Source organism: Phascolarctos cinereus, unplaced genomic scaffold, assembly GCF_003287225.1.
Source record: "Phascolarctos cinereus isolate Bilbo 61053 unplaced genomic scaffold, phaCin_HiC Scaffold_5;HRSCAF=322, whole genome shotgun sequence".
In the NCBI taxonomy this organism is placed as follows: domain Eukaryota; kingdom Metazoa; phylum Chordata; class Mammalia; order Diprotodontia; family Phascolarctidae; genus Phascolarctos; species Phascolarctos cinereus.
Genome location: NW_027555958.1, coordinates 379773249 through 379797035, shown reverse-complemented (window position 1 = coordinate 379797035; position 23787 = coordinate 379773249). Strand labels below are relative to the sequence as shown.

General features: G+C 43.1%; 1 protein-coding gene across 6 annotated transcripts in view; it reads right to left on the bottom strand.

The window, feature by feature from the left end:
• Window positions 1–23787, bottom strand: part of CHIT1 (chitinase 1) — a 54350-nt gene that overhangs the window by 12674 nt on the left and 17889 nt on the right. Inside the window, exons 1-5 of one of the 6 annotated variants that reach the window (XM_021003124.1) lie at window positions 9433–9591; window positions 8714–8743; window positions 5342–5543; window positions 1757–1813; window positions 159–324 (exon numbers count right to left, since the gene is read on the bottom strand). In XM_021003124.1, the coding sequence (XP_020858783.1) occupies window positions 159–324; window positions 1757–1813; window positions 5342–5543; window positions 8714–8743; window positions 9433–9457 (480 nt within the window). In that variant the 5' untranslated portion in view covers window positions 9458–9591. Of the gene's footprint in view, window positions 1–158; window positions 325–1756; window positions 1814–5341; window positions 5544–8713; window positions 8744–9432; window positions 9592–23787 lie in introns of those variants that run through there. The other 5 variants (XM_021003121.2, XM_021003122.2, XM_078156410.1 and 2 more) reach the window with 5 other exon arrangements.

Genomic DNA, 23787 nt, shown 5'->3' with positions numbered 1-23787 from the left:
TGGTGAAGCCACTGGCACTGCACCAGTATCTGATCCCTTTGGGGGTACTTCATGGCACCTGCACCAAACAGCACCACCCCTTTCCCATTTTTCTACAGGAGCTGGAAGGTCAGATGTACCTTGCCATTCCGTTTCTTCCCACCCCCATCCCACTGTACCTTTACCAGAGTGGTGAATCGCTCCTTGTCTATAGCAGGACTATCCCGGCTGCCTGGGTACTCCCAGTCAAGGTCAAAGCCATCAAAATTGTGTTGATACAGGAAGTTGATGACTGACTGGATAAAAACCTGGCGGGTTTCAGGCTTGGCCACCATGTTTGTGAACCTGTGAAAAACCCCAGAGAGGGAAAGTGAATGGGTGTGAATGCTCTGCATCGCTACTAACTTGGTGACCCTAGGCAAGTCACTTCATCTCCACAGGCCTCAGTTTCTTCCTCTGTAAAATGAGGGGGTTGGAGTAGATGGCCTCTGGGCACTCTTCCTGCCTTATATCTACAATCTTATGCTAGGATTATAGGATCTTAAAGATCACCTAGTCTCACTTTGCTAAAGAGGAAACTGAAGCTGGGGGAAAAGACAAAGATGGATTTGCCCAGGGTCAGACAGGCAATAAATGACAGAGCTTGGATCTTAATTCTTTCTTCTGGAGCCAGGGAGAAGGACCACTCAAATTTCAGGGCAGGTCCCCATAGAGATAGACCCAACTTCTCCTTGACTGGGACTCTCTCAAGGAAGAGAAACAGAAGTTGCCAGACACTTTCTCCCTCTCTCCCACACCCAGTCTCCCCATCTTGCTAACATTACAAGGAGCAGTCCTAGTCCCCAAAGTCCTATCTTCTCAATATCACCGTAGAACCCTTCAATCCTGGCCATTATTCAGCCAGCTCAGAATAGTTATTTTTCCTTAGAGGGAGCTGACTGACACCTACTGGCATGGACAATTTAAAAAGAAAAGGAATTCAAGGTCTAAGATGAGCAGAGGTCATTGGACGACAGACAAGTCTGGAAATGGGGGCCACCAGGGTCCTCAGACTCCAGAACAGAAGGGTAAGGTAAGGACCTGAAGAGCTCAGATGTATCCTGTGTTCTACTTCACTGACACATTTCTAGAATTACCGCAATCCCTAAATTTTTGTCTCCCTCTGAGCTCCTGGAATTATTTTGAAATTAATTTAGCCCCGTTGTCTATAATGGGGGTAAAACTTAATACAGCATGCTGCATTTGGCGTCAGAAGACCCTTTCTTCGTTTTGAACCTGGCCGTATCAGTTATGATCTATCTATGTGGCCCTGGGCAAGCCATTTTACCTGGGTGAGCCTCAGTTTCCTCATCTGAGAAATTATGTGAGCCATGCCTTGCTCATGGTGCTGCTATTAGGATTAAATGAAACAAAAAAAGTGAAAGCACTTTCTAAAGAGATTGGGTGGGGGAAGTATTCTTGCCCTGCTCCCATGCTGCTGAAGCCCACAGAATGGAACCTCCCTTCATCCTGGTGCTACACTTAAGCCTTCTTAAGCCATGTTACGGCTAGATTCTCTGCTTCCTTACAATTTGATAAATACTATCTCTGTCCCTTTCCCTATACCTTCTATACTATGCACAATGACTCACCCTTCTCTTAACCTGCCATCAGTGCTAAGTGGGACATCTAAGAGTTTAAAAGAAGGCTTTGCCTTCTTTTCCTGTCTGCCAAACCCCTAGGTCTGGTTCCTCCACCCAACTCCTCCTACCAGTGGATCCCAGAGCCCCTGACTCACTTTTTAGTGCCAAAATTCCAGCCTCCAAGGGCCAGCAGGAGTTTCAGGTTGGGATTCCTGGGAAAAGACAAGAGAGACATTAGAAGAGATTAGGGTGGCATTTCTCAAACTTATTGGTCCAAAGACTCCCCCCCTTATACTCTTAAAAATTATTGAGGACCCCAGAGAGCCAGAGATCAAATGAAAATGAAAAAGACTCATATGCATAAAATATTTATAGCAGCTCTTTTTGTGGTGACAAAGAATCGGACATTGAAGGGATGCCCATTAATTGGAGAGTGGCTGAACAAATTGTGGTGTATGATTGTGATAGAACACTATTGTGCCATAAGAAATGATGAGAGGGATGGCTTAAGAAAAACCTGGAGAGACTTAAATGAACTGATGCAAAGTGAAGTGAGTAGAACCAGGAAAACATTGTACATAGTAACAATAATATTGTAATGATGATCAACTATGAAAAACTAAGCTATTCTGATCAATACAATGATCCATGACAATAAATGCTATCCACCTCCAGAGAGAGAACTGATGAACTCTGAGGGTAGATCGAAGTACAATTTTTTTCACTTTCTTTCTTTTTCTTGCTTTTCTCTTTTTTTGCAATATAGTTAATATGACTTCACACATATAATGAATATTATATTGTCTATCTTGTCAATGGATGGGGAAGGGGCGTGAGGGAGAGAGAACTTGGAACTCAAAAAACATGAATGTTAAATGAATGTTAAAAACAATTAAAAAATAAAGATGAACCTCTTGAGTTCAAAACTGTTGCATAAATGCAATGGGGGACACCTGACTTATCAGGCATTCATATGAAAAACCTGACTATAGATTATATGACTATATTATATGACCATAGATATGACTATAGATCATATAGGTCAACAACAGTTTGACCTAGCAATCCAAAAAGGGACTTCCAACTATATCCCTGCTTAACCTACATCATTGAGGTTGTTGTGAGGAAAGTGCTTTGTAAAACTTCAGAATGACGTACGTATCCAGGGATCCAGAAGGAGGGATGAGATGGTTCCTATGAAGGTCACATCTGGAATATTCTATTTGTGATCAACACATCAGGACACTGTTAAACTAGAGCCTGTGTGGATGAGGACAACCAAGGCCATAAGGAAAATTCAAACCATATCATGTAAACATCTGTTGTCTAAACAGGCCACACTTATCCTAGAGAAAAAGTGACTCAGTCAGTACATAATTGGTATATGCCTTCCCTAACCTCTCTTAATTCCAGGGCCCTTCCTCTTTTAATTATGTCCTCTTTGTCCTGTATATAGCTTACTTTTATATACTTGCTTGCATGTTGTCTTCCCCATAAGATTTTAAGCTTCCTGAGGGCAGAGGATGTCTTTTGCTTCTTTTTATATCCTTATAGCCCAGTGCCCAGCAGATAGTAGGCACCTAATAAATGTTTAGTGAATTGAATGAAATGGGATTGTGTGTGTGTGTGTGTGTGTGTGTGTGTGTGTGTGTGTGTAGGGAGATTCCAATTCATTATCAGAGTATTCTGTAAGACTGTGCTTTCTTGGTGCACTTGACCATGGGTCAGTGCTATTACTTGAAAGTCCGAAGTTCAAGCCTCAGATGGGGCATTTTTATTTAAAGGTGACATGGTCTGGCATGGTGTCAGAAGTTTGTTGTTGTTCAAGTTGTGTCTGACTCTTTGTGACCCCATTTGGGGTTTTCTTGGCAAAGAGACTGGAGTGGTTTGCCATTTCCTTCTCCAGCTCATTTTCCAGATGGAGAAACTGAGGCAAACAGGGTGAAGTGACTTGCCCAGGGTCACACAGCTAGTAAATGTCTGAGGCTAGATTTGAGCTAGGGAAGATGAGTCTTCCTGACTCCAGGCCCAGCACTCTATCCACTGGGCCAGAAGATCTGAGTTCAAATTTCATCTATGCTACTCACTAGCTGTGTGATCTTGAGCTACTTCCTCCCTTCAGAGTTTACTCATCTATAAAATGAGGGCTGTGGACTGAACGACTTCTTTTAGTTCTAAATCTTGTGAGTGCACACCCCAGAATTATGTTTTGTTTGTTTTTTTGGGTAGGCAATGGGGTTAAGTGACTTGCCCAGGGTCACACAGCTAGTAAGTGTCAAGTGTCTGAGGTCACATTTGAACTTGAACTGAGGTCCTCCCGGTCCACCAGGGCTGGTGCTGTATCCACTGTGCCACCTAGCTGCCCTTCCCCAAATTATTTTTTACAAAAAACCTTAGAAATGGCATTCTTGTTTTGGGACTGCAAAGAAACCAAATAGCACAAAGATGGTGCCAGACCTAGGGAGAATTTAGGTTTGAGGACTTTGGATGAAGCTCTGCTCCACACGTCCAGGCACTGTACAGCTTAGAGTAGATAGAATTTATTACATACCTACCATCTTACTCCTGACATTTTTGTATCGTATGTTTCCCTCTTTCACTCAGTGGGCTGGACTGTGTGTCACAAAGGGGAAGGTAATTAAATGACTTGTATGAGCTGATGCTGAGCTAAATTAGTAGAATTAAGAGAACAATATTCACAATGACAACAATGTAATTAAATGATCACTAGAAAGAAGCTGAACTCTGAGTAATTGAAAAACCAGTGGAGGTTCTGAAGAACAGATAATGAAAAGAATCTGGGCTCTAGTGAATGGTAGAGGACTGGTAGGAAAGACTATTACATCCGCTGTTGTGTGCTCACTGGCTCAAAAATGGATTTTCTTGTTAATTGCTTTTCTTTGCCATAAGGCAAGAGGGGTGAGGGGTCGGGGGAAGGGAAAGCTATCAAAATGATCTTGATATAAAGACAAAAAGACATCAATAAAATGCTTTGGATTTTTTTTTAAGTGAGGAAGAGAAACCCCCTCTGATCCTCACTAGACGTATGTGTCAGTTAGCTCTTCTGAGCCTCAGTTTCCACACCTGTAAAATGGGGACAATCACAGCTATGCTTCACATGACCTACTTCATATGATTGTTGTAAGAATCAATGAGATTTCATATATATGTGTGTGTTTGCTTATGTGTGCGTGTGTGTGCATAAGTGTTTGTCTACAAATATGTATATAAATAACATGTACATATAATATATAACTTTACAAACTTTCTAGCATTATATTTTCAGTAATTATTCTTCTCTTCTATTTTTATTATACTGTATATTATAATGTAATGTTTTATTATATTATCTTATATTTATCATCATTATCATTATTAAGGATTCCTGGGCTAGTTCTAAATTAGAATGTTCATGTGGTTGATGTGATCTGCAAGGCCTAAGGCCTGAAACAATTTTTTTCAGGAACTCTGTAATGCGTGCAGAAGGAAGTGGAATGAAGGAGAGGCCCTGGGGAACTAGTCCAGGAAGGCTTCTTGGAGGTAGGGAGTCATGAAATAAGAATTCAGACCATAACTCCAAGGAAGATTAGCTAATGCATGAGGTATTGACGTATTGAGGTAGAGATAAGTGAGCATGCATTTTCTCGGGGTAGCCCATCAAAGGATGTCTATCTCAGCTTCCTTGCTCTTTGAGACACTGGCTCTCTCCCCCCACCTTCCCTTCACCATCTGTGGCTCACCTGCTTTTCAGACTGTTCAAATCCTTGTAAAACTGCACATCATTTGGGTCAAATGTGGTGAGATGGTGATCCTTCATGTCAGCAAAGGCATAGATGAGGTGAGTGCAAAGGAAGGGGTCCACATCCTTGGGGAGGAAGGCTGCCTGGCCAGGCCTATACTGGGACCAGTTGGTGAAGTAGCAGACCAGCTTAGTGGCAAAGCCTGGGATAGGAATAGATAGAACCCCCAATAGAAGTGAGAGGGAGGGAAAGCCTGCCTGGAAACCCCTCCCCTGGAGGAGGATGGAAAGAAGGAGGGGTGGGGGAGAAGGGATCGATTGGCCTCGTGGTCTTTGGATCCCAAAACTAGGTTGGGGGATGGGATGAGTATCTTCGCCTCTTTAAGACACAGGATTACGTGTGGTCCAATGGAAAGAGGGCTGGATGTGTATACGGTTGGAAGACCTGGGATCAAACATTGTTTCTGTCATTTGCTATATAAGTGACCTAGGGCAAGTCAGGTCAGTCTTCTGGCCCTCAATTTCTCGTCATGTAAAACAAGAGGGTCAGTCTAGATGATCTCTAAGTTTCCTTCTAGCTTGAAATCTGTGCTCCTCTGGCCTTTGAGTGATGCTGGGGTCAGAAACACTGCCAAGATGGTTAGTTAAAAATTAGCTCTTTTCTCCATCCTTTCTTTTCTGACTGGAACAGAAGACAGAAAGACTGAGGGGGTAAGGATGAGGAGGCAAGCAGAGTACAGTCCCAGTCGAGAACCCTAGCCAGAGTGTTTGAGCAAATATTCAGTTAAGTACTAGAAGTCTAGAGTGACCCAGTACAGACAAGAGGAAGAAAGGACTTTCAGAAAAAGAACAAGGAGCTGGACTCTAAGAGCCAAGAAAACTTGAAGGCAAAGCTGCTGCTGACCCATGGGACTGTTGGGCTCCTGGAACCCCAGAGGAAGCACATATGGGGATTCCTGATTCTGAATGGGGTTAATATTGGAATAAGGCTGAGTGCTGGGTGCGAGGGGTCAAAGAGAACCACACATGGAATTAGAGAATGTGGGTACAAACTCTGACCCCAACACTTACTAGCTATGTGACCCTGGACAAGTCACTTCAATCTCTCTGGGGTTCAGTTTCCCTCATAAAATGGAGTTACCACTTTACAGGGTTATTGTAAAGAAAGTGCTTTGTAAACTATAAAGCAACACAGAAATACTACCTGCTGTTACTGCTACACGCCACCAAAGGGAAAGCCAAAAAAGGAAATGAGAATTTGAAGGAGCACACCCCAGGATTTAGATTTCTGCTTTCTTCTTTTTTTTTTTTCCAAATTAGTATTTTATGAAGGACCAGTTTAGGAACACTTATGCCAATGTTTAATAAAAGAATTTATTTCTCTATTTGGAATGAAGGAAGGAAACATGTATTTATTAAGCACCTACTATGTGCCAGGCATTGTGATACGTGATTTACAAACATTATCTCGTTTGATCCTCACACAACCTTGTGAAGTAGATGCTGTTATGAAGCCCATTTTACAGTTGAGGAAACTGAGGCAGACAGAGGTTAAATGACTTGTCCAGAGTCACACAGTAAGAGTCTGAGGTCAAGTTTGTTTCATTTAGAAGTATTATTCTCAGAATCCATCATCAGGAAATACTACAGTTCACATTTCTATGTAGGTTTACATTTTACAAAGTTGTTTCTTCACAATAATCTTGTGATGTAGGTTTAGTATCCCCATTTTACAGATGAAGAAACAATTTCAGATAACTTAAGTGACTTGACTCAGGTCACATCTGTCAGTGACAGGGCGGCTTGTTGTTATTCAGTAGTTTATCGTGTCCAACTCTTGGTGACCCCATTTGGAGTTTTCTTGGAAAAGATACTGGAGTGGTTTGCCAGTTCCTTCTCCAGCCCATTTTACAGATAAGGAAACTGAGGCAAACAGGTTGAAGTGACTTGCACAGGGTCACACAGCTAGTAAGAGTCTGAAGCCAGATTTGACCTCACATCCTCCTGACTCCGGGTCCGGTGCTCCATCCACTGCATCACCACTTGCCCTATGATAAGGATAGCACTTGAATCTAAATTGACTACAAGTCCTTCACCCATGTGCTATCTAATGGTACCAATCAATGCATCAATCCCAAAGCATTTGTTAAGTGCTTAATGAGTGCTGGGTATCATGTGCTGAACACTGGGGATGATACCAAGATAGACAGAAACAGCCCCTGTCTTCGAGGAGCTCCTAGTTTAAGACATAGGCTTTGTGACAAAAGCAGAAAGATAACTGGACTAGGAGATGGGAGATCTGGGTCCTGGTCCCAGTTTTCCCATAGGCCAATGCTTTTGTGCCAGTTTGGTTGGAAAGCAAATTGAATATATAGTACAGGAAGGAGAGTCAAGTGAAGTCAATGCAGAAAGCTAGAATGTAAGCTCTGGAGAACAGGAACTATTTCCCTTTTTGTCTTTGTATCTTTGCCTAGCAACATACCTGATGCATATGAACAGATTCTTGTTTAAATGAATTGGATAGAACTGAAATATCTCTGACTATGATGGAGCCATCTCATCCCTCCATTACTTATTAGAGGCTCATCCATCCTTCTGCCCTTGCCCCAAGAGGTGACAATCTTTTGGCCAAGGTGGAGAATTTGCAGTTCTCTAGGACTAAGGACAGGGCCGCTAGGTGGCGCCATAGTGCATACAGCACTGGGCTTGGAATTTATCCCTCAGTTCAAATCCGGCCTCAGATACTTACTAGCTGTGCGACTCTAGGCAAGTCACTTGACCCTGTTTGCCTCAGTTTCCTCATCTGGAAAATGAGCTGGAAAAGGAAATGACAAACTGCCCCAGTATCTTTGCCAAGAAAACCGCAAATGAGGCCATAGAAAAATGACTTAACAACAATAAGAGTAGGGAGAGAGGGAATTGGAGCAGGAGAAATGAAATGTCAAAGCCATCAGCAGGAATGGTCCAAAGAGCCTTAACCGGAACTCAGGGCTCAGTGAGACACTTGTGTTGCCTTCTAACTCTGCCTCTGAGCTGGCTACTAAGTCCATTTCCTTCCCTCTTCTGGATGAAGAAACAGTGTCATCTGGAACAGATGTGCTGCCAGACCTTGGATTACTCATTCAGCCTCTCTTTGCCTCTGTCCTCCCCTGCATAATAAGGGATCATCCTTTGTTTCCCTCCCAGGGCAGTTGGGAAATTGAGTAAAACCACAAATAAAGTGGACTGAGCTCTTTGGAGAGAAGTCTCTGTAGAAATCCATTTAAGGAGTTGTCTTTGATTTTTTGTTTGTGTTGTTGCTGTGGTACTTAGAGATCTCAGGGAAAGGGGTGACAGAAATCAAATGTTTGGTCTAGCAAAATTGCCTACTTACTGTGTTGAAGCAACAGCAGAAGAATCAAACCTAAAACAATATAAGAGAGAGAGAAAATGAGTAAGAGAAGGGGAGGGGGGAGAGAGATTGAGCTAGAGACAGAGAGAGACAGAGAAATACAGAGACAGGCAGAGAGATAGAGACAGAGAAAAACAGACACAGAGAGACAGAGACCAGAGAGAGAGAGAGAGAGAGGAGAGAGAGAGAGAGAGAGAGAGAGAAGAAGAAGAAGAAGAAGAAGAAGAAGAAGAAGAAGAAGAAGAAGAAGAAGAAGAAGGAGAAGAATATTAGATCATCAATGAGGGGCTGCATGACATGGTGCAGGCTGATGGAAAGACCTCCAGACTTGGTGTCAGAAGATTTGGGTTTAAACAGCTGTGCTACTTATCACCTGTGTGACCTTGAGCATTGACTCTCCAAGTTTCCCCATCTATAAAATGAGGGATTGATTGATCTCTAAGGAATTGTCACTCACTCAAGATCACATGGACGGTGAGTGATGGAAGAAACACTTGAACATAGAGCTGTCCTCTGAATTCAAATCCAGGACCCATTGCATTGCACCATGATGGTTCTTTCTCCCAGCAGAAACAACAACCAGACGTAAAGGGCTGTAAGCAGCCCCTTAATGAGCAGTCACAATCTCCTCTACTCTTTCTCAGTTTGGCCTTACCCCCTCCAATCCCTTAACTCTCTTGCTATCCTTGGTACTGACTCACCTGTCCAGATCGCTGCTCGTCCCATGTTGGCAGCTCAAGACCAGCTCAAGCCCCTCTCTGCTGCTGATTTCTATCCTTCTCTCAAGTCCTGTTCCCTTTTATTGGTGTCTGTATCTCCCTGGCCCAGGTATGTTGAAATCAGAAAGACCAGCAGTGAGATGAAAAGCTGGAGGGGGCCAGGAATTAAATGGCAGTGATTGGGTAAAGCTTTGACACAATAGCCTTTGGCAATCTCCACTTCTCCAGAATCATCAAAGGCTGGGCCACAAACTAATGCCAGCTGCGGTTGGTATTGCCAAATGGAATATGTGTGGGGAGGGAGGGATGGTAAGAGAAGAATGGTTTCTAAACATTCTGCCAAGTAAGAGTGACTCCATTTTGTGTGTGTGTGTGTGTGTGTTCTCTTGGCTGAAATAACAGGTAACATATGTGGAAAGATAATTGGGCTGGATGTCAGAAAATGTGAATTCTTGTCCCAAATCAGTTCCTTGGGGAAGTCATTTCATTTCTTTGGTCCTTAATTCCTTCTCTGGAAAAGGAAAGGAAGAAGATGGTCTGGGTGATTTCAAGAGTTCTTTGCAGTCCTAAAATTTTATAAGTTTGAGACTCTGTGAAAGCAGCCTTGGTGCCTATTGGCAAGCCAAGAGGTACTTTCTCTCAGAGGCAACAGAAGCTAGAGGGTCTTGTGGGAATTTGCTAGAGCAGGGGTTTTAAACTTTTTTTATGAGTATCACAAACCCCCTTGGCACTCTGATGAAAGCTATAGGGCCCTTTTGCAGAATTATGTTTCAAAATACATAAAATAGGGGGCAGCTAGGTGGCCTAGTAGATGGCGCACTGGCCCTGAAGTCAGTAGGACCTGAGTTCAAATCTTGCCTCAGATCAAACACTTGACACTTACTAGCTGTGTGACCCTGGGCAAGTCACTTAACCCTAACTGCCTAAAAAAAATACATAAAATGAAACACAGAGTATTCTAAAAGAAACCATTTCTTTTCAAATAGAGTTGTCTAAATATTTTAAAAATCAAGATCACAGACCCCCGAGTAAGGACCTTGGTGTTAGAGTGACATTTTGGAAGGCAGCAGCTTTATGCAAACTGACCCTAAGCAAAATAGGGTGAAATTAACTCAGAGTTAGGCGTGTTCTACATTTACATGCCATCTCCTTACTAACTGTGTGATCATGGGTGAGCTCTCCAATCCCTCTGTTTTTCTTATTTGCAAAATGAATGTAACAGTTGTTCCAGCCTCACATGGTCATTTTGAGGATGAAATGAGATAACTTTTGTAAAGTGCTTTGCAGTACTCAAAGGGACTTATCAATATCAATCATTTTAACTTCTCCAACTCTGCCCCCATGGCGTGTGGGCAAAGAGGCATCTTCATGGATTACTCCAAATGAAAAGCTTTCCCCCCCCAACTCTCTCCTTATGCCAGATTAGCTCTATTAGAGTCATGTCAATTGGGGCTCTACTCTGTCCCTTCTATATCATCCCTCCCCACCGTTGAGTTGCCAGCGTCCATTGTCTGTAAACTCTGCCCAGCTGGTTGTCATAGAAACATAATATTTGGATACTTATGATATTCCCCTCCCTTCTAATAAGGGGGCAGCCCCTGTTTCTTTCCCTGTCACTAGGCACTTTCCTTAGAAGGACCCTGCGCTCAGGCTACCAGGAGAGAGTCATAGATTCTTTAAACGTTCCAAGCTTCAAGGAATGTGTGTACTTGGGGGAGAGAATGGAGCAATAAGGGAAGTAGAGGTCAAGGGGGCTAAAGGAGCATGGGCCATAGGAAGGTAACCTCTTGAAAGCTAGGCAAATATTCTTCCCTTGACTTACGTAAGTTGAACAGATCAGTCAGGGCAGCAGAGAGCCTTTGGTGGTCCCTCCTTCCTTCCCCCATCCGAGTCTCCAACTACAGAATCCCAGACATCTGTGAACTGCATGGTGGTGCCTTAGAACACTGCAAAGCACTTTACAACTAATAACTCATTTAAATCTCACAACAACCCTGGGAGGTATGTACTATTTTTAACCCTATTTCACAGATGAGTAAACTGAGGCAGGCAAGTTGCAAATTGCTCAGGCACACATGGTGAGTCTCTGAGGCAGAATTTGAACTTGGATCTTTGTGACTCCAGGTCCAGCCCTCTACTCACTGCAGCACCTAACTGTCTCTCACATTAACCTGGTTGCATTTATTATGTACTGTCTCAAAGATTCAAAATGCTAAGGCTGGAAGGAATGGAAGAAATTACCTACTACAACATACAGATGAGAATACTGAGGCCTAGAGAAAGGATTGGTTTGCCCCAAGTCACACAGTAAACTAATGATAAAGGGAAGATCAGAACTCAGTTCTCCAGGGTGAAATGAACGGTATAGGTATCAGTATTAGGAGTTCCCGATTCCAGTGAAAGCATAGGTCCAGTGCCTATCGCCAAACACACATTCTCTTTCCAGTTGGCATTACCTATGGAACTAGGACATAGGACAGATGGATTTTTATCCATCTGGATAAGAAAAGGGAAAGTTAAAAGAAGGAGCTGCTAATTGGAGAAGGCGTGCTTGGGACATCTGTCACGATGGTGGGTATAGGGAAAAATGAGGATAAACTTAGTCTCTATCATAATTTTGCCTTAAGTTAGCCTATGGTGGGGCATCTAGTCTGTATACCAAAATGGCTTATTCTATAGAAGATGCCCACGGCATAGGAGAAGGAAGATTCCAGTGGGTACCAGGAGACTCATGGTTCTGATTCACCTGACAACTCCCTAGTCAATTCACTGTAGAGGCTGTTCTCCTCTCTATAAAAGCCCTCAACTGCACACTTTCCATTCTGTGAGGGCCCCCACCCCGAGACCACTCCTATTTTTGCTCCTCTCGTTTCTTATTGTTAGGAGACAGCTTGTTTTCCTATCAGAGATGGGATAAGTTTTTCCTGAGTACCAAGGAGGAAAAGAAAGCTTGGGTCATCCAAGCAAAAACATTGTGATCCTTTTGGAAAAAAAACTATCTGAACTGGTAACTGGGGACTCCCTGACTTCTCCCAATCTCTTGATCACACAAACTCTGCCCTTCATTCTTATTGTGACCTTTGGTTTCTTGACCCAACCCTCTTCTTCCAGTACATCTTCCTGACTCTAGCTGCATTTACTTCTAAACAAAACCTCTAACTCCTACCCAGTCATCTTAATGATTCACTCGATGATACCTTGGGATCTCTTGCCCCCTCAGTTTTCTGCTGTTCTCAGCCTGCAAATGTTCAACCTTATCCCTAGTGTCTAGTACTTAATTAATTAGGCACTTAATAAATGTTTGTTGACTTGATCACTTTGATCACTTATTAACCTCCAGTAGATAGAAGATTTCTCTAGATTTTTTTCCAATTATATTCCTAGGCTACTGGGAATTTCTGGAGAAAATCACAAAATCAAACCTTTTTTTTATCTACTTAAAATTTATGGTGTATAATCTTAGCTAGGTCCTTACTGCTTTCTGACAATTCTACTGGGTCATTCACCTGACAACTCCCTCATCAGTTCACTGTAGGGGCTGTTTTTCTCTCTATAAAAGTCATCAACTGCACACCTTCCATCCTGTCAGCTCCCCCACCACAAGGCCACTCCTCTTTTTGCTCCTCTCTTTTCTTATCAGGAGACAGCTTGTTTTCCCAGGCTAAGACCCAGTAAGTAAGCTGTGCCCTGAACTTGGTGTAACAACAATCCTTTGCTGGCACCCTCTGGATGAATGCTGCTGCATCTAAATCACAGAATTAGCTCAAACCAGCCTCACCTGGTCCCTGAGCTTGGACAAGCACCTGCAGAACCACATTCCTGTCATGAAGCCCTGCTATGAATAGACTTTTTGTCACTAGGCAAATTTGCCACATTGTTGCTCTTCTACCTCACTGCTACTTGATTCTTTACACTTTACTGCTTGATTCTTTGTCTTGCCACAACTATTCCTATCAAGGCTTAGCCTCACTGTCTTGAGTCTCCTCAGTCCTAGACTAGACCCTGTAATGCATGTTTAGTTTTCCCTCCTCCAATGGAATGAAGAAGTTTTTTTGCATAGTAACTTCTACAAGCTTTTTAGTGTTTTCAGTATTAACAGTCTTCTACTTAAAGCAGATAACCTCAGCTTTCTAGTTCACAAAGAAGCCTGGGACCACCGGATGAGAACTTGTTCAAATTTCCTCCATATCTGAATTTGTTTCTGCTCTTCTCCTTACTTCCTCCTCCCCTTCTGTCATGGAAAAAGTGGTATCCCCACTCCTCACCCCTCTACCTATTTCTTCCTGCCTTCTCTAGGACCTTACTTCAGCAATCTTTCTTTCTTTCTTTCTTTCTTTCTTTCTTTCTTTCTTTCTTTCTTTCTTTCTTTCTTTCTTTCTTTCTTTCTTTCTTTCTTTCTCTCTCTCTTTCCTTCTTTCTTTCTTTCATTCTCTCTCTCCCTCTTCTTTACTATTTTTTTTCAAAAACTTTTCTTAATTCTATCTGATCTTTATATCAATTCATCCCTTTCCTACCAAATTTCAGGGGAGAGGGGAGGGAAATGAACCTGCTCTCTAACCATTTCCTCATCACCCAAACCTCTCCTAAGACTCTTGTAACCTGACTTATTCCTCCACAGCTTTCCTGAAATTGCTTTCTCGAAGATCACCAATAACTATCTAATTGCCAAATGCAATGGCTGTTTTCCTGGTCTATATTTCCCCAATATCTTTGAAGCATTTAACACTGTTGATCTCATGCTTCTTCCAGATACCCCCTCTTCCCTTAGACTTTGGCACTCTACTCTCATAGCTTTGTTCCTAATTCTCTACCCTATTTTTCCTTCTCATTCTCCTTAGCATGTAGTCCTAGATTTGGAAAGGATCTCAAAGTTGACCTAATCCAACGAGTTCCTGAAAAAGAACCCTTTCTACATCTCTCAGAAACAATTAACCTCTGCTTATGTATTGTTAATGATAGAGAAATTAGTATCTTCCCGGGTAGTCCATTCCACTGCTGGACATTTCTAGTACTTAGAATTGAACTAATTGATCCTAATTCTGTCGCATAGAGGTCAAGCAAAAGAAATCTAGCCTTTCTATATGGCATGCCAACAAATACTTGAAAATAGCTATCATATCCCCTCTCAGTCTTTTCTCCAGGCTCCACACCTCCAATCCTCATACTACATGGCCTCCAGTGTTCTCACAATTCTGGTTTCCCTTTTCTTGAATCTACTCTAGTATTTCCACATCTTTCTTTAAATATGATATCTGGGATTGAATACAACATTTCAAATATTGTCTGAATAGGGCAGTGTAAAGCTAAACTCTTATCTCACTGTTTGAATGAATGAATGAAAAGGTGCTAATTGTCTATTATGTGCCAGGAACTGAGCTAAGTGCTAGGAATACGAAGTAGCAAAACAACCTCTGCCCTCAAATAGACTTACAGCTAGGTGGAGCAATGGATAGAGCACTGGGTCTGGAGTCAGGAAGAGTCATCTTCATGAGTTCAAATCTAACCTCAAACACTTACTAGCTGTGTGATCCTGGGCAAGTCCCTTAATCCTGTTTGCTTCAGTTTCCTCATCTGTAAAATGAGCTGGAGAAGGGGCAGCTAGGTGGCACAGTGGATAGAGCTCTGGCCTTAGACTTAGGAGGACCTGAGTTCAAATCTGACCTCAGATACTTGACACTTACTAGCTGTGTGACCCTGGGCAAGTCACTTAACCCTGATTGCCTCAGCAAAAAGCAAAAAAAAAAAAAGAGCTGGAGAAGGAAATGGCAAGCCAGTCCAGTATCTCTAGCAAAAAACCCCAAATAGGGTCACAAAGAGTAGGACATGATGAAAAACTGACTGAACAACAACAAAAGTGGATGATAATGTCATCATCCTAGCTAGCATTTATAGGGCACCTATTATGTGCCACGCACTTTACAAATATTTTCTCATTTGATCCTCACAACAACCCTGGGAGGCAGATGCTCTTGTTATCCCCATTTTACAGATGAGGAACTTGAGGCAGCAGAGGTCACACAGCTGGTAAGTGTGTGAGGTCAGATTTGAACACAGAGCTTCCTGACTTTAGGCCCTATGCTTTATCCACTGGGACACCTGGCCGCCTCTCAAGGAGAACTAGTAAAAGGACAGGGCACAGGTGTGGTAGCATGATTTGGGAATAACTAAGAAGTGTTGTGGTGGCCTGGTTCTGGACAAAATGAGGGAAAAGCTCACCTATGAGATCCCAGTGTCCCAAGGGCAGAGCCCAAGTTCCAATAGAAGGGGAGTAAAGAGTATATCCAGAATACAGATGGCACAGTTTGAAATGACCGAGAAATCAGGACGGCTATGCTTCTGTTGGTGTAGGCTAAGATAACATGGCCTCCACATTATATCGCTGGCTCATCTTGACCTTGCAGTGCACTAAACCCCCCTGGATCTTTCTCATATGAATCCCTGTCATCCCCACTTGCAATTCCCATCCCCCACATAGCATTTTATTTTGCAATTCTCTAATGAATTTATTGTGTAAAATTTTGTTCTGTGTGTACCATGGATGGGTATGCTTTGCATAACAATAAAACCAGCTATTCATTCAAATAATGAACTAGTGTATTAGGGTTCTTTGTATGTTATCTCTTGTCCCCTCCATCCCAGCTAGACTTGTAAGTTTTTTGAGAGAAGAGATGATATCTTAACTAAACTTTCTAGCTTTCCTTATGGTTCCTGGATAGCAGGAATCTTTGCGGCACTTCTCTCATGGTCACGGTCACCATTAAAGTAGGGCCCAACTTTCCCCAGAGCTCACTGGGAAGGCTGAACCTGGCATGGCCTCTTATCTCTTCCTAACTCCCCATTATCCAACCAATGGCCAATTATCTCTCTCCCTTGCCCTTTTCTGTCTCCCTCTACATTATATTGCTCCTGTCCCCTTTCTCTACTCACCCAACCACCAACCTAGTTCCAGACCCCCTCCCAACTCACACAGACTCTCACAATAAACTCCTCATTTATTTTTTTCCTTCCAATCTGTCCTCTCTCCAGTCCATCCTTCACACAGCTGCCAACATAATCTTCCTATAGCAGGGGTCTTACCATGTTATTACTCTGCTGAAGAAACTTCAGTGTCTCTGTTACTTCTAGGATAAAATATATGCACCACATTTAAGAGTTTCCACATAGCACTTTCCCTGTTATTTAATTTGCAAATAAAAATATTTTATGTATTGGGGGAAAAAAGAGTTTCCACAATCTGGCTTCCACCTATTTTTCCACTCATTTTACCTCGTTCACCTTCATGTGCTAAAAATTCTGTATTTCAAGTCAGAAGATATCAGTTTGTACCCCAGGTCTGTCACTTACTATTTAAGAGACCCTGGGCGAGCCATTTAATGTCTCTCTGGGCCTCAGTTTCCTCAACAGCAAAATGAAGCCTTTGTAGTGGATGACCTCAAAGGTCATGATGCTACAATTCCCTCATTCCAGTCAAACTGGACTACTAGCTAGTCTTCAAAATTCATCTCCCACCACCACACCTTTGTACAAGTCATGCCTAAAATACATTCTTTTCCCACCTTGGTCCCTCAGAATCCTCATTTTTTTTTTTCAAGCTTCAGTTCATATGCCATCACCTCTGTGAGGCCTTCCCTCCTCTTTCCATTTTTTTAATATTCTTTCCCTACTCAAATTACATTGTATTTACTCAAATTTGCATGTTTACCCCTATCTGTTGCAACTTTTTGTCCTAGTCTTTCTTTATCCCACAAGCTGTTAATGGCTACGCAGGCCCTTTCCTCTAGCCTGGGCTTCCATGGCCTTCTGCCTTCTTCCTTCTCTAGAATGCCCCATATCTGGAATTTTCTATGCCTGAATTCTTCCAGGCTAGAAGTTTGCTGTTTTCTGGCTAATTGGTATTCTAGCTGCCTGTGAGATCAGCAGCGAGAAATCAATTGATCCATCTGCCAAAAAGCATTTCCAAAGCACCAACCCATGAGACCTGTCGGAGTTGAGGTGCCCCAAAGTTCCACCCATTGAACTGTCCGGAGCTTGGTGTGGTGGTATGCTAAGTCCTGGGGCCAGCACCTCCCCACCCCCTCCTGTCCATGGCCTGAACACCAACGTGCCTGAGGCTCCCTGCTGATCCCCTAGTTCTATTTCTCTCCTGCCTTATTCTGGCGGTATTGGTCCCTGCCCAAGTGTGGGAGGCTGGACTACACTAAATGTAGCGGAGGCACCACGGTTTGTTTACAGGATGAATTCAGTCCTAGCTGTTTCTGCCTCTCCTTGGTATACCCATGAGCACATCATCTCTAATGAAGTCACTCGGTCTTCCCTTAAATATGTCCAATAAAAGGACCCATTGCATTTATCATTTACTGACCCATCTGGTTCTTCTGTGAATCTCCTTTAATCTTCAGCAAGGTGGTGCAATGGATAGAGTGCCAGACCTGGAGTTGGGAAGACCTGAGTTCAAATCCAACCTCAGATACTGTGTGATCCTGAGCAAGTCACTTCACCCTGCTGGCCTTAGTTTCTTCATCTATCAAATGAACTGGAGAAGGAAATGGCAAACCACTCCTGCATCTAAGCCAAGAAAACCCCAAATAGGGTCACAAAGAGCTGGACACGACTGAAATGAACAGCAAAAGAATTCCAACACCACCTTACACGCAGGAGAAACTATTTAGTTTTTGTCTGTGTCCCCAGTGCCTAGCATCGTCCTAGCGCGTAGACCTAATCCCTATGCCCTAGGATGTGGTCAGGCCCTTTAAAATGGACATTATCAAGTTTGATAAGACAGTAGTAGGCAATTCAGAGGGTATTGCTCTCATGGTGGTAAGGGTAGTGGTGGCAATGAGGGCACACACACACACACACACACACACACATACACAGAAGAAATGCTGGAATGACTCTTAAGTAAAGGGCCACAAACTTCACAGGGTTTTGAGTGTCTCTGGAGTGAACTGTCTGGAAATTCCCCAAGGCTTTTGAAATCACCAAAATAACTCTCCCTACCCCTCTCCTCCCTGCCTTTCCATTTGCATTTCAAGGTCACTTCTTCTGAGAAGTCATCTCAGATTACCCTGGAAAGGCTCTTGAAATGATTAGAATGGGTCTCGATCTGTCCTCTTTCATATCTAGCTGGGCCCAGGCCTTGGACACTGAAGTTCTTTCCTGTCCCAGGCAGACTGCATGGATTGGCTTTACTCCTAAAGGAAGCTCATCTTTAATTAGAATGAGTTCCCTTTTCTCACACTCACTGGTTTGCTTAGTGTCTCCACGCTAGGGTCCCAGGAGGTTTTTGATAATTGTTGATTATATTGTAGCTGGGGTAGCCAGATGGCACAGTAGATAGAGAGCTGGGCCTAGAGTCAGGAAGACTCATCTTCCTGAGTTCAAATCTGGCCTCAGACACTTACTAGCTGTATGACCCAGGCCAAGTCACTTAACCCTGTTTGCCTCAGTTTTCTGATCTAGAAAATGAGCTGGAGAAGGGAATAGCAAACCATTCCAGCATCTCTGCCAAGAAAACCCCAAATGGGGTCACGAAGAGTTGGACATGACTAAAAACAACTGAATAATAACAATAAGATTATAGCTTACAATTGAGAGGTTCCCCAAAACAGAGGAAGTGAAAAGAGGTACTCAGTGCACACTATAAATCAGGTATAGGGCAGATATTTTTTTCCTGCACACAAAAAGAAATTTTCAGTTCTAATGCCTCACATGGCACATTAATGAGATGACCTTATAGCCATTCCTACAGTCTTCCAGGAGGCTAATATTTAAACATCATCAGCACATCCAACGGTTTTTCAAAGCTCAATCAGGCATTTTACATTTGATTTCGGTGATACATTGCAGGAACAACCATTTACAGGGCCCACTTTGGCCTGGTCCTCTCCTTCTGGATGGCCATCCTCTCCAACAGTGCTCAAGGGGTCTCTGGGGACTCTTCCCTGTTGCCATTCAGCTGCAGGCCTTTGGAACTCAAAAGGACCTCAGGACAGAGAGCAGGAAAGAACAAAGGAAGCAGAGGCTGCCTGGGGCCCAGGTACACGCCTGCCTAGTGGTGGTCCTGTTACATGGTCATCCAAGATACCGGGGTAGGGCTTTCCCCAGTCCTCACTGGAGTCATTTGGAAAATTGAAGCCAAGAGACAGTCAGCCTAAAGCTATCTCTTAACAGATGTCATACTTCATCCCCTGCCGCTGTCATGGGCTGCTCAAATTTTATCACATATTAAAACATGCAGTTCTTTCAGTGCTGGGCCATCACAGAGATGGAAGCAACCAAGAAGCACATCATCCTAAAAGACCCAGGCAATGAGTCACTATGTCCTTGAAGTCTCCAGAAGTTTCTGGGAAGGTAGATAGAGCAATGGATAGAGAGCTGGACCTGGACACAGGAAAACTTGAGTTCAAATCTGGACTCAACCACTTACTAACTGTGTGACCCTGGACAAGTCACTAAAGCTCTGTCTGCCTGGGCTTACCTTCCAGGGCTATTGTAAGAATAAAATGAGATAATGTTTGTAAAATGTTTTGCAAACTGTAAAGCACTATATATCACTACGATTATTTTTGTTATTATTTCCAGAGAAGCTCTGGTGCATTCAGGCTCGTTGAACATACATTTTGTCATCAGAGCCCCACAACAACCCACTGAAGTAGATTTTAGTAGTTCCATTTTACAGGTGAGGAAATTAAGGCTAAGAGAGATGAAGGGGCTGTGTTCCTATAATTGGACATAGCTGAGGCAGTATTTGAATTCAGGTCTTCCTGACTCTAAGCATGCTATTTATTCATCCCACCACACACATTCCCTCTTCCCCGTCCTGCCTCAAGACGTTGCTCTTCCCCACCCCCATCAGTGCAAGCCTTGAGAAATTGGTTTTCAGGATATTTAATCTATTTCTATGAGTTCCTCATCTAGTCATGGGGCAAGCAATTTTCAAAAACGATTCCATTGCAAAAGTTCTCTATGGCTGGCAGGAAAAAATGTCCCCACCCACACTTCCTCATAATTCCCCTTTCCACCCATGACCAGCAATCCTTATGAAATCTCTCTGGCTTCTCAAAATAACAGCTTCTATGGGAACCCAAATGCTCAGATTTAATTGAATGCAATAAGTATTTATTAAGACAGGCACTGTGTTAGGGGACACGCAGACAAAATCTTGCCCTCAAGGAGCTTCTACTTGAAGCAACTGGGCAACATGTGCCCAGATAAGTAAATGTAAAATAGTCTCAAATACTGAAATGAATGAGTTATATTTCCAAGGTAAGTATTCCCTCCAGTGACGCAGAATGTACCACTGCATGACTGCTAATCCTCTCTGACTCCTATCCATATCTTCCCACAAGATTCATCACTGGAGTGACCCAAAATGCTGGGGAGCTTTCTTAATTTCGCTTGACATTTTAAGGTTATAGAGTTTGGCAGAAATGTCAAGTACACATCTATTTGGAAAGATAGGATGTCATCAAATTTTGAGGACATCTAAATGTAAAGGGCAGCTACATAAAGCAGTGGATAGAGTGATGGGTCTGGAGTCAGGAAGATTTACCTTCCTAAATTCAAATTCAGCCTTGGACACTTACTAGTTGTGTGACCCTGGCCAAGTCACTTAACCTCTGGCTGCCTCAGTTTCCTCATCTGTAAAAGGAGCTGGAGAAGCAAATAGCAAACCACTTCTTGACAAAGGTCAAGAAAACCTCAAATGGGATCATGAAGAGCTGGACATGACTGAAAAACTGCTGAACAACTCAATGTAAACCAGAGGAGTTTGGGTTTTATCTTAGAGAAAATAGAGATTTGCATGGCCTGGCCTGGCCAGTGCTTTAAGAAGCTTGATTTGGCAGCTATGTGAAGCATGCATTGGAGAGAGAAGAAAATGGAACCAGGAAGATCCATCAGGAGGCAATCATCCAAGCAGGAAGGAGAAGCGAGAAGGACCTAAACTGGTGCGGTGGCCTGTGAATGAAGAGATGGAGACTGACGGAAGAGAATCTGTGAAGCCACCGAGTGCCGAAGAAGCCCAAATAGGTGAAGGAGGATGAGAGGGAGAAAGCAAATCCGAGGGAAGGTTTGATCCCTCTTTGCCCTGGCCACGTGACCTACGCTGAGTTCCTTAAACTGTCTGACTATGGTTCCCTTCTTCCCTAGACTCAAGCCCACTTCTGGCTCCCTGGACGAATGAGGTGGGTTTATTGAAGAAAGGTCTGCAGTACTAGTCCAGGTGTTATGACTAAGGGAATTTCCCTACTGGGGACTGTTACAGAGGGTAAAAAATAAATCTTTTCAGGAAGATCTTATCAAGAGGCCACTAGTTCTCATCTAGAGATCAGGAGCCTGAGATATCTCCAACAGAAATAAGAATAAAAGAATCATTTAATCAGGAATTGGAAGGGACTTCAGTGGTGACAGCATCCCAACAGCATCCCTGAAGCAGGAGTCCTTATTACAATATCTCCAAAAAGTGGTCATCCACCCTCCTTTGGAAGACCTCCAGTGACAGGGATCTCATCACTTCTGCAGTCGATTCTCATGGTCCATGGCGCACTGCTGGGCATGTAGTAAGCACTTAATGTTTGCTGCCTTGACACTTCTAACACTTCTAAGTGTTATGTAGCTTTCCCTTTATTGAGTCATTTTTCAGTCATGTCCAACTCTTCATGACCCCATTTGGGGTTTTCTTGCCAAAGTTATTAGAGTGGTTTGCCGTTTCCTTCTCCAGCTCATTTTACAAGTGAGGAGACTGAGGCAAACAGGGTTAAATGACCTGTCAGAGCCACTCAGCTAGTAAATGTGAAAGGCCAGATTTGAACTCAGGAAGACGAGTCTTTCTAACTCCAGGCCTGGTACTCTATCCACTGAGCCATCCAGCTGCCCGGTTTTGTCTGGGCAGTCAAAATCCACAGCTTTCACCCATTGCTACTGATATTAGTCCTCTGATGCCAACTATGACAAGTTGAATCTCCCTCCCATGTATCCTCTATAGAACAATAAAATTTTTACAACAATTAGTTATATTATCATCTTTCCCTTCAAATTCTTCTCTTTTCCCAACTTCCATATTTCTGTTAAGTGGCACCTCGGAGTTACTATCAATTCTTCCCTCCCTTATCCAGTCAGTCATGTCTTGTCAATTTCACCCATTCAGCTTCTCTCAAATCTGTCTTCTCCTCACTTGTAATTCCAGCCTTCATCATCTCTCACCAGAACTGTTGGAATAAACTCCTAACTGGTTTTCCTGCCTCCAGCCTCTCTCCTTTCTCCAGTCCATCCTCCACACAGCTGCTAAATCTATATTCCTTGACCCTAGATGTAAACAGCACCTTTCATTAGGGTGTGCAGCCAGGAAAACAAATTTAAGGTGAGCTTTTATCAAATACACATAAAGTACGTTATTTTCACTCATGAAAAAAAAAACTGAAAAAAACTTAACTAAATTTGGTTTGAAAAAATAACAACTAAATCACTTTTAAAAATACAGATTTTGCTAAGGGTTTCTTTTTATCCAACTCCTTTCTTTACCCTTGCCTTAAAATACAGAACTCAGTCTGATCTTTTTGACTAAAAAAGCATCTTTCCATCCGGAACCTGCTCTCCATGCTTATACTTTGCCATGAAATACTGGCAAGAGAGTTTAAGGCAGCTAGCAGGAACAGTGCTAGAACTCTGAACCCGGAGTCAAAAGACCAGAATTCAAATCTACCCTCAGACTTTACTAGCTCTGTGACTCTTGGGCAATTCACTTACGTGTTGCCTACCTCAGTTTCCCCATCTGTAAAATAGAGCACCTATCTCTCAGTGTTGTTGTGAGGATAAAATAAGATAATCATTGCAAAGTGCTTTGCAAACCTTAAAAGTGCTGAATAAAGCTAATTATGATGGTGATAATTATTAAAGACTGTGGACCAGTGGTATATTTTTTAAAAATTTTAACTTTTTGGCTTTCCTGGCATGTACTGATCTAAGCTAGGGCCACAGATTCAAGGCTGAGCCATGGAAAACAAAGTGACCAGAAAGCCAAAGGATGAGGGGATGGAGGGCCTGATTCCAGCTGATTTTTCCTTGAGGCAATTGTCCCACCCGGAGTCCTAAGAAAGGACGTTGTGAGGGAGCTGGGTGTTATACTGAGGTGAGAAGAGAGAGCCATGAAAGCGGAAGTGCCTTGGACAGGCTGGAAGAGAGTCAGAGGAACAGGAAGCAGAGAAAGAAAGAGTTGTAAAGGTACCAGCTGCAACAACCGAGGGGCTCTGGAGTTTGGGAAAACACCTCCCTCCCGATAGGCTCCAGAGCCTGGGCAGCCCCCAGAGGGGAGCGGCCTGCTGGTCCTTCAGGATG